The sequence below is a fragment of the Formica exsecta genome, unplaced genomic scaffold (assembly GCF_003651465.1).
Source record: "Formica exsecta isolate Colony F162 unplaced genomic scaffold, ASM365146v1 scaffold19, whole genome shotgun sequence".
In the NCBI taxonomy this organism is placed as follows: domain Eukaryota; kingdom Metazoa; phylum Arthropoda; class Insecta; order Hymenoptera; family Formicidae; genus Formica; species Formica exsecta.
The window spans coordinates 46,252-57,659 of NW_021849201.1; the positions used below are offsets into that span (position 1 = coordinate 46,252).

General features: G+C 47.3%; 1 protein-coding gene across 1 annotated transcript; it reads left to right on the top strand.

The window, feature by feature from the left end:
* The first annotated feature begins 7,239 nt into the window (after positions 1-7,239).
* Positions 7,240-7,785, top strand: LOC115233757 (neutrophil collagenase-like). Its single transcript, XM_029804324.1, has one exon. It carries the CDS (start codon positions 7,240-7,242, stop codon positions 7,783-7,785), a length of 546 nt encoding a protein of 181 aa, XP_029660184.1.
* Positions 7,786-11,408: the final 3,623 nt, after the last annotated feature.

The window sequence follows — 11,408 nt, forward strand, 5'->3', positions numbered from 1 at the left end:
TTGTATCTCTGTACTGTTACAAATAAAAACGCTCTCCTTCGATGCGAGAACCTCTCTTTATTCGACCTCCTTCCATTAGATTTTATGGAAAAATTTTCGCTACCATCGCTAATCATGATTTGCATGATACATTCCTAAACTATAGAAAGTTTGCTGTTGCGCGTAATAAACGAGTATCATCGCTAATTGCGAGATGTTCGCTGTTTCACCTATGTAATAAATAGGTATCTCGGTTAACGATACGATGTTTGTTGTTCATATATTACGACTGAAATCTAATTATCATACGCAGTTTTTAGCTACGACAGCTAGTTTTTTTCCACGCTATAACCACGCTAGATCCTGACCTATCCATCGATCTATTTCTAGATCTACGCGGTACGCGCGACGAGTCTCGTATCGCGCCGAGGTTCGCCCGCGATATTTTATTATCTAATCATTTTCAATTTTCCGTATTTACATGTTACGGTTCATCGCGACTCCCGGGTCCTCGGGTCGGAGATAAAGCGACGACCGCGACGCGTCGATCGGAAAAATCGATCGGTAGGCGCAACGATGACAAGCGCTTCTCGTATCGCGCCAAGGTTCGCCGCCCGCAATATTCTCTCATCTCGTCGTGTTCGATTTATCGTATTTACGTGTCACGGGTCATCGCGACTCCCAAGGTCGGAGATAAAGCGTCGACCGCGTCTCGCGTTTTTAACGCACCTGACGAGATAACGCGATCTCTCGACCCGATTTCATCATTCCCTAACCCTCGCCCCTCTTGCCCCGCTCGAGCTCCGTGGCTTCCCGACCCCCCTCAAACCTGCTTCCCCTCTCACCATACGTACTCCCCTTTTTCTTCCCCTCTGCCCGACATGCCTCCCTCAGATATCTAAGTTTCTCACTTTATCCGCATGTTCACTCTCTCACTCTTACGGGGAGTTTCCAAAGCAAGGTGGGTTAGAACCGGCCATACTCATCTACTTCCGTGTATGTGAGATTATCAGAATTTTTCATAAAGATCAATTCGTACAAACCGGGGGTACCAATGTATTTAATTTCATCTATAAACATGGAGTCATCCGCGTCTACATCAAATCGCCTATTGCCAAGCATTGCGCCTTTCGCGCTGATGTACACTCCGTAAACGTGATCGATATCATTCGGCACTTCTCCGCCGAGAAGAACCCCCATGTATTTTCGTCCCAACGGTCCTAGCGTACCGTGCGACATTTCGCGATCTTGAGAAGTTCGCGAAGTTCGCCTAACGGGCATTTTGAACGTCGAGGGCGACTCGAGATTCTTGGGTTCGAACGCTTCCTCTTCAGTTTCGTACCGCGCGAATGGATCTCTCTCGATAGGATACTCGTTTAACGGAGTAGAAACGGCATCCAATCGTCGTCGCGCTCGTAATCGTTTCACTTTAGGTTTTTTCCAAGCGGGAGTCAACTCTTCCTCCTTCCATTTTTCCTCGACGCTCGTCGTTACGGGTGAGGCGTCGATCGCGTCTCGTTTTATCGTCTCGCGTTTAATCTCGTCTCGCTCGATCTCGTCTCACTCGGCGCGTTCGGCAATGCGCCGCAGCGGTTCGACGATCGGCTTGAAACGGCTCTGCATTGCGATCTCGTTCTCCATTTTGCCGGTCTTTAACGCTCTGTGTTTTTTACGAATCGATGCGCGCGTCTTAGCGATCTCTTTCGCCATCTTCTCTCGTTCGCCAATATCCGTCGCGGCCATCGCGATTAACAAATCGATTCTTCTCGCTCGCGGGAGGGAGAGCGATCGACGCGTTCGACGTATTCGCGACGACTGATCGCTCTACGGTACGGCGAAGTCGTTAAACCCTCGACTGTGTCTGCCGGCGCGAAGCGCGCTATCTTTGTCGATCACTAGGAAACCATACCTGTATCGCCAACACGCGCGACATAGCGCGTGAAAATTCTCATACGACATATCCGTGTTCACGTGATCATTCTATGCGTGACGCAAATTAGTACCATCTTGTTTAGAAAGAATCAACAGATTTGCGTTATCTCGAATCAAGTGCTTTGGTATTTTAGCGTACGTTTGGCACAGATAGAAGCAATCGATGTTCGAGTGTCGACCCATAGCGAAATACTCTCTAATAGTATTCTGTTTGTCGCACGCTACGTCGTCGAATACGAATATAGAATTCGGGAGCGCTTCGCTAGGCGAAATAACGTCAGAGTTATCGGAAAATGTGAAATAACCTATATCTTCCATCGGTGTCAATAAATTCTCTAAATACTGATATTTAGGCTGCTGCAATGACTTCGAGTAAACGTAAACGTTCTCGAAGCGTACACCGTGCGGGCTCTCCAACAAACTTATCAGCGCGTTCGTTTTACCACAATTAGAGGGACCGCAAATGATGCAGCGAATAGCGCTCGGTAATAGACGACCGTGTCTGCGCGCTTCCTCAGACGGTCGCGCCCTACTATCGAGATTCGTCACCCTTATCGCGATCGGCTGCCGCACGAAGTGCATTCCTCTCGCCGCGCGTGAGCGCGGTACACTCGCGCGAGGCAAGGCGAGATCTTTTTATTTATATACGAATAGATCGCCGTCGATCGCGCAGTAGCGGATTGCGCGCGGTGAACCGAGATGTTTATCCTACTAGTAGACGGTGACGATATTCTCGATTTCACCACCGATCAATTGCGGTTTATCCCGAAAGTAATCTTGCTAAAGCACTTCAGTCGCTATGTGGAACGATTGTGGGAGAAACTGCCCGAACATATAAGAGTGGATCCGGAGGTGCGGCGCTACCGTCGATGCCTGGAGCATTACAATCGTCCCTGGCAACGAACGCACATCGACGGCCCGGCGCCGCTCGTTAAAGATTGCGGCGAATGCAATTCGTGAAGCGGCGATACGGTGTAATCGGTGATATCGGCGGCGCCGGCTTATTGAACAGAGCGATAAACGCGCTCTCCTTCGAACTACACATACCCGGATATCAATTTTGCGGGCCGGGTACCCGTCTCGCGAAACGACTCGCGCGAGGCGATCGAGGCATCAATCCTCTGGACAAGGCCTGCCGCGAGCACGACGTCGCGTACTCGCGAAGCGGCGAGCTCGCCGATCGACACATCGCCGACCGCGCGCTCGCTGAGAGAGCGCGCAAGCGCGTCGCGGCGAGGGACTCGACTCTCGGCGAGAGAGCTGCCGCGACGGCCGTATGGATAGCTATGAAATCGAAAACAAAACTCGGAATGGGCGCGACGAGAACCAAGAGAAAGAAGAGCAAGAGGAGAACGACCGCTACGAGAAAAAGAACGCTTCCGATAGTGGAACGCGGCGGCTTTTTGCCCCTGCTGCCGTTCTTGGGAGCTCTCGGTTCTTTGGCTGGAGGAGCGGGAATCGCGAAAGCGGTGAACGATCGCAAAGCGGCGCGAAGACAGTTGGAGGAACTGCGACTTCACGATCGCGCAATGGAGGGTCGTGGTTTATACCTTGCACCGTACAAGCGCGGAAGTGGCGCGTCCGCGACGAGTAGAAGAGGAAGAGCTAAAAAAACACTTCGCGTAAACAAACGCTAGGGATCCTTCCATTCGTCGGAGTAACGACGAACGAACAGTTAAATCGCGCGGCGATACCCTCACACGTGCCTCACTTTAGAGGCGTGTTTATGCGCGATGCGCTTCCATCGCGGGCGCGCCGCGATAAGAGCGGCATCGTGAATTTAGACGACGCATCCGGCCCGGGTACTCATTGGGTGGCCTACGAGGCTATAATATCGACCGTCGTTTGTCGATCGAGCGCAGTTCGACCGCTCTCGTCGATCATGTCGCTGACTCTCACTCTATCCGGACGAAGCAGCATTCTCGCGGCGAATTACTTTCCGCCTCTGGATTTAAACGACGATGATTACGAGTTAGGTTTAACCAATTTCGAGACTTATAACACGATACCGAATGTAAATTCCACAAATAATAAATTTTACTTTGACGACAACGACGAGGTTATCGCGATTCCAGTAGGATCTTACGAGTTAAGCGCTATAAGCGCGTATCTAAGAGCCGCGATTCATCGCAAACGACTTTTACTTCGATGACAACGACGAGGTTATCGCGATTCCAGTGGGATCTTACGAGTTAAGCGCTATAAACACGTATCTAAGAGCCGCGATTCATCGCAACTGACGAGCGAGAGAGGAGAGACGAGAGCGCGGGAACGAGGAACTGAAAACGAGCGATGACGATTATATATATAACGTCGGCGACGACCGCGACGACTATTTCGAAAACGATGAGAACGGTGATAAGAGTGAAAATTCTATAACGCTTCGCGGTAACGATAACACTATGAGTAGCGAGATCAAGTGCGCGTATCGAGTAAATTTCACAAAACCCGATAACATCGGTTCGCTACTGGGTTTCTCGTCTCGCGTGTTACAATCAAATAAATGGTGCGCGTCCGATAAACCGATAAATATTATGGCTATTAATCTCATTAGAGTAGAATGCAACATCACGACGGGAGCGTATCACAACGACAAATCCGCGCATACTATACACGAGTTCGCGCCTAACGTTCCACCCGGATATAAAGTGTCGGAGATCCCGGCGCAGATCATTTACCTCCCGATCATCGCGCGGACCATTACCGATATAAACGTGCGTGTCGTGGATCAGAACGGAAGACTAATCGATTTTCGCGGCGAAGAGATCACAGTTCGTCTGCACGTGCGGCGAAGACGATAGAAAGGCGCGCGATGCTCGTAGTGAACGGGTCGAATGCGAGAAACGCGCCCGTCGTCGCTATCGCGTCGCCCCTAGACGCGAAAAAGAGAAAGAAAAAGGGAGGAAGGTTAACCACCGCTAACGCGGCTTTCCTGCGCTCTTTGGGTTTCGTCGTACCAAGAACCGTTTCTCCGTAAAAGTGAAATGTGTGACATTCTAAGCATCGGCGGGGAGCCGATCTTCGACGATCGTATCGTCAAGATTGAAACTCACACATACAATCCTTACGCTAATACTACTTTCCTGCGCTCTTTGGGCTTCGTCGTACCGAGAACCGTTTCTCCGTAAAAGCGTAATGTGTGACATTCTAAGCATCGGCGGGGAGCCGATCTTCGACGATCGTAACGTCAAGATCGAAACTCACACGTACAATCCTTACTCCAATACTACATTTGGGAATAGCGACGAGATACGAATTCTTATACAACAGCAAGATCTGTACACGTTACCGTGCGATAGTTTTCTCTACATCGAAGGTAGACTCGAGTCGAAGGAGTCACCGAGTGCGCAGGAGGAAATCGCATCGGTGACGAGGCTGGTGAACAATTGCGTGGCGTTTATGTTCGAGGAGATTCGCTACGAGCTCGACGGTGTGGAGATCGATCGAAGCAGAAACGTTGGGATAACGAGCACGATCAAGAATTACGCGTCGCTGACAGTCGAAAAAGGCAAGATATTAAAGAACGCCGGATGGGACTTATCGGCGGTAACTCATTCGTCGATCAACGATTTCAACTTTTGCGTACCTCTCAATGTGTTATTAGGATTTTGCGAGGATTACAAGCGTGTCGTGATCAACGCGCGACACGAACTTATTCTGATACGAGCGCGTAATGATAACAATTGTATCATATCGCGCGAAACGCAAGAGCCTAAAATCGTTTTATTAAAGATACAGTGGCGAATGCCTGTATTTTTTAAAAATAAATTTATCTTTACATATTAAACGAACACTATTTTTATCGCGAGCGCGTATCTTTTCGCGATAAGAGAGCGCCAACGCTTACTACGAAAGGCGCGAAAAAGGATAGCGCGAGAGCGAGAGGATGTCGAAGAAGGAAAGAGAAGCGAAAAGAATCGACGCTTCGTTTAACATATAGCGTTTATTCGTAAAAAATCACATTTTACAAATGCGCGCGTGCGATACACGAAGTATATAAGTACGAACAAAAATCAAATTTTATTAGCGTGTAAAGTTACACCTCGAAGAACGGCTGCGATTCGGGCTTGTAACCCTCCAATCGTACATTCGCCGGCGGTTCACCCTCGTCGACCGTCGACGGTTCGGCCTCGTCCTCCATCGGCTGCGATTTGGGCTCCTCGCCGATTAGCTGCGATTCGGGCTTCTTGTCGATCGGTCACGATTCGGGCTCCTCGTCGATCGGCCGCGATTCGGGCTCTTTGTCGGTCGGTGACGCGACGACTCGCCTATCCTCGCGTCCGTGAAGCCTGTCGATCAACTCAGGGACGGCGAAGTCGCGATCGCGAAACTCGAATTGCTCGGGGGCTCGCGCGACGTCGCGTCGGCGAGCGTCACGCAACGCGTTGTGAACGCTTTGCGCCTGCGCGAGCATAGTCCTCGTCTTCGTCACTAGATCGTAGAGCGATTCTCGCGCCGCTCTTATGCAGTCCCCTATCTGTTGTCTAAAGTAAAAGAGTTATTAAAAGATTATAATTTATTATAAAAAGTATTATAAAAAATTCCGATCGAATATTTACATTAAACGCGCGATATGGGTGTCTCCGTCCAACTGAAAGGTGAGTCTGAACGAATCCGGACTGTTCTCGATAACGCCTCGCGCCTCCTCGCGCAGATCCGAGGCGAGATCTCCCAAAACGTAGGACTTTATCGCGATTAAATCTCCGTTTACATTAATGTAATCGGCCGCGTTAATTATCTGCTCGATTCGTTCCATATCGAGCAGTTCGCGACCGATTTTAACTCTTGCTATTTCGCACCTCGCCACTTTGCTCTTCGCCGTCTCGCGCTTCGTCGCCTCGTCACTTAGCTATCTCGCGAGCGAGAATACTTTGACGCTTCTCGAAATGATCTCGCGTTTATAAAGATCGACACGCGGATGCCGCGGTACGAGCGGAGATAAACAAGTAATAAAAATAGATTATAGAGGAAAAAATAACAAAGAATACAACGGTATGCGCATTACATCTACCACAAGCGAAAACCGTGTACATGTAATGCGCAGAGCGTTGCGTGTTGCTAGCGTGGGCATTCTGGCATCACTGCTCGAGCGTCCGCTACATAACACGCGTCCCGGACGCTCGACCGGTGTTCGCTCGTCGTCGAAAGGGCGCGTCCCTCTAATCGAGGCGGGCCGCGACTCTTCCTCGAACGAATCGTCGACGCATTTCCCTCTCCCCCACCCGCGTCGAATTCGCCGACGATAAAAATAGGCGTCTTGCCGAACGCGCGAATCAATCGCGCCCGGCGTCTCTCGATAGTTTCCCACGTCTTTCCCCGCTCTGCGTAATGACTAACGCGAGGACGGTTCTTTTCGTCCCAGCGACGACGCTCGTCGCCGCGACGGTCGCCGCGCCCGTCGACTTGGAGAAGGCCGAGGCGCTCCGCTTCCTGCGCGCGTACGGTTTTCTGAAGGACAACGGAGAATCGCTGTCGTCCGATAACGCGACATCTCTGCGTCGCGCGTTGTTGCTGTTTCAGGAATACTATCAATTATCGGGAAACGGCGCGTTAGACGCCGTTACGCTTAGCCTTATGCGCAAATCGCGATGCGATCTCACGGACATTCCTGATCGCACATACAGCCCGATCGCGCGAAAATGGCCGAAAACGCGTCTCACGTGGAACTTTCAGGTAGCCAGCGAGGAACTCTCGCGAACGGCCGAAGCAGCGTTCGCGTTATGGCCGGTGAATTCGTCGCTAACCTTCGCGCGCGACCCGCTGCGACCCGATATACTGATATCGTATCGAACGGGCGCGCACACTGAAACCCTCGGGCGATCTCGCGCTATTCGCGGACAATTCGATCTACCTCGCGGAATATCCCAGCCTTAAACTAAAATCGGCGATGGTGTCTCCCAAATAAATTTCATGCGCTATTTTTAATCTTGGTATGTATTCCATTTTTATTTCTGGATTTTCTATTCTTACATAAAATAATGATTCAGATCGCGGAGCTACTATAATGGCTTCAGATGATAAGAAAGGTATGTTGATTCCGGAAACATTCAAGTGTCCTTGTGCGTAATCTATTTTCGACGAGGTTTGTTTAAAGATACGAGTAGTTAAGTTGTCGGTGTTGATTTGAACGATAGGCACGCGACTATGTTTATCGAGGTTTACACTCACGGGCCTTGTGGTTGTTCTGTCTTTGTTTATTTGGCTGCCTGAGGTTTGGACGGGTGCGGCTCTTGTTCGGACGTCGAGGGGCCGTTGTAGTTTCTCTGATTATTTCTTTTTTTCCGAAGATTACTAACATGGCGTAATTGACAATTCTCGAGAAGATGACTTTGCTCCTTACAATAGCGACAGAATAAAGAATTCTTTGATTCCATTTGCTGATTTATTTTTGATCGACAATCTTTAGCAATATGCCCGAAATTATTGCAAATTTGACAGACTAGAATCGCGGTTCCTAAATCAATCTGGTTGTTAATTTTCTGAGACGTTTGTAAATATTTCCTACAGTTGTTACCCACGTGCCCTTCCTTATAACAGATATGACAGATTTCCTTTAGGCTGTTAGATCTCTGTCTACCTGAAACGCTATCTGTTCCCTGTCGTAAATCTGTCATTTCTCGGAGCTCTCTCTCTATTCTTAAAGCATCGGCTACAGTTTCTTGTACATCTAATAAGTTTCTCGCAACTCGTTGCTCAATTGCTGGTTTTAGCCCTCTAATGAAACACTTGCACATGTCTTTTTCCAATGACGCTTTAATATTTTGGTCAGATAACACGTTTCCCGAACTTCTATATGCTTCTAAAATTTGTTTCCCGAGAATTTTTACTCTATTTGCATATGTAATTACATCTTCATCCCCCTTTTGATATATACACCCCAATTCCCCTTGTAATTGATAAACATTTTTTGGTGGTCCATAAATTTGCTTTAAGAATTTAGTTAATTTGGAGACGCTATTAAAATCTTGGTCTTGTATAGTTCGGCGAGCTTCACCTATTATCCTAGTTCTTATTATTTTAGTAAACTGTGGTTCGGCCTCACTAGGCAACATGGATTTCGCTTCTTCACATCCTTCAATAAAATAATTTAAAGGAATGTTTTGACCGTCAAAATAAGGGACGGCTTCGACCGCGTATTTCAAAGTAGCGAAAGGATTATTTTGAGTCATGTTGCCGCCGGTACCGCTCGGGCCTTCCTTTCTTTCAGATTTATCGAATTCAGATATAAAAGTCTTATCGCAAGAATCGGCGAAGTTAGTTTCGCTAAACTTTTTTTCGAAATCTTTTTCAATTACTGTTTCGTCTAACGAAAAATTAATACCAGTAGTAGTAGATTTTTTAGGAGTAGGTAGGCAAGAGAGGAGGAAGTGGCGTGGAATGTGGAGGGGAAAGCGCACGGCGGTAAAGAAGAGAGAAGAGAAGGAAATAGCAAGGGAAAGGGAGAATGAAGGAAGAGACGACAATGCACAGGGAAGGATGGAGGAAGGAGCCACTGGAAGAAGTGAGAGAGATAAGGAGAGAATTTTAAATCAAGGAGGGTAGAAAGAGGGAGAGGAAGGTGAGAGGGACAGAGGAGGCCAACATCTATAGCTGAGGAGGAGAACGGGGAGAGGAGAAGGAGCGATATGAAGAAAAGAAAGCACAGCAAAGGGGCCGGGCAAAGAGGAGAGAAGAGAAGGAAAGGAAATTCAGGAAGAGGCAGCAGGAGATGACAGGACAGGGAGTAAGAAAGGAAACCCTGGTGGGACTTGGAGGAAAGAAAAAGGGAAGGAAGACAGAAAGGAAGAGGAGAGAGTGAGAGTTGAGGAAGGAGAGCACCGACAGAATAGGAGGAAAGGGAACAGAGAAGAGGAGGGAAAGGAAAGGATAAATGGACAAAGAGGAGAGATAAGGAGAAAAGGAGATGCAAGAAAAGGAAGAAGGAGTTGAGAGGACGGAGAGCGAGGAAGGAAACCCTGGCGGGACCCAGAAAAGAGAAGAAGAGAAGGAAGAGAGAAAGGGAGAGGAGAGAGGAGAGGGAGAAGAGAGTGTCGAGAGAAAAGGTGGCAAGGGAAGAGAGAAGAAAAGGAGGAATGAACGAAAAAGAAGGGTGGAAGAGAGCACAGAGGAAGAGAGAAAAGTAAGGAATGCGGTGATAGTTAATTAGCTAGGAGGTTATGGACTGATGAGGAAAAGGGGAAGTGAGAAGGAAAGAAAGATAGGGTAGACGAGTGGAAGACAAGAGAACAGTGAAGAGAGGTGCCAAGAGGGAAGAAGAAGAGATGATGAAGTAAAGGACTGTAAGAAGGTGTGAAAAAGATTGTAGAAATTGTTAGGGGGGAGAAGTGATAGAAGAAGGAGAGCAATTATAAGGGAATAGGAGGCTGTAAGAAAGTGTGAGAGATAATTGAAGATTGAAAATTGTAAGTTTGGAAGTGTATAAATTGCAACCCCATTGGGGAGTCAATAAAGACCATACATACATACATACATACATACTACTGGCTACGGTTGATTTAAAGTCTACAGAAGTTCGCGTCTTTTGACTCGCGGAACGGACCTTTGCGGTAGCGGGTTAGAATTCGTAATTTTTTCCCGACCTGGTTCTCACTCTGGAACCGGTGACAACATTATTTATTGCGGGAATAAAAATATAATTAAACTGAATTATTAGAGACTTACTTTCGTTGCTGACTTTTAATTAGTAGGTTGAGTAGGTTGACAAAACTTGTCGTCCTTCGCTAAGATGTAACGCTGTGCGGGAGCCAGGTTGCGCTGGAGACGACGCCAAGACGAGGACACAGATATTGAACTGGTCACTCTTTTTTCTAATTATGAATTCTCGCTCTTAATGCGCGCACACGAGACTAATTGCCCGGCACTGATTGAAGTTGACAGAAATGAATGAATGAATGAATCTCTTAGTCTTACGAGTTCTTTCTTTTATAAAACCTTTTTGAGAGCGTCTTCTAATTTTAAGAGTGGGATCTTTCAAAAACTTTAACGAATTGAAATTATGCAAAAGTAGGGATTTTTCAAGATTTTAACGAATTAGAATCGTGTCAGTGTCCTCATTCGGCAGGGGATGTCCCCTATTTTCGTATTTTTACCCGTGCTGATCGTCGGTTGGTGAGCTTGATATTAGTTCAAAAGTTCCTTAAACATTAGCCTTTCCGGGGGACCCTCGCGCACATGATCTGATTAGGAAATTATTTTTGTCGATGTTGATGCAGATTAAAATAAAATATTGTTGATTATAATTTCTCGGTGAGTGTCATGTGTATGTGTGTGTTTTAGTTCGCGGGTGTTACATTAATACGGAGGGCATCAGTCAGAAATAGAATGGAATGATTTTACTGTTAAATTTAGATTCTGACTGGTTAATACAATATAAAAGTATATTTAATTATAGGATAAGAAAAATAAGATCAAAATCAATATATATAAATCGATAGATGTATATATTAAGAATGGTCGAAAGTATAAAATTGGTCGCTCGCATATGTGTTAGATTAAGA

What these genes read in the sequence shown, in the direction of transcription:
- LOC115233757 (XM_029804324.1), top strand. Translation starts at nt 7,240, where the DNA reads ATGACTAACGCGAGGACGGTTCTTTTCGTCCCAGCGACGACGCTCGTC.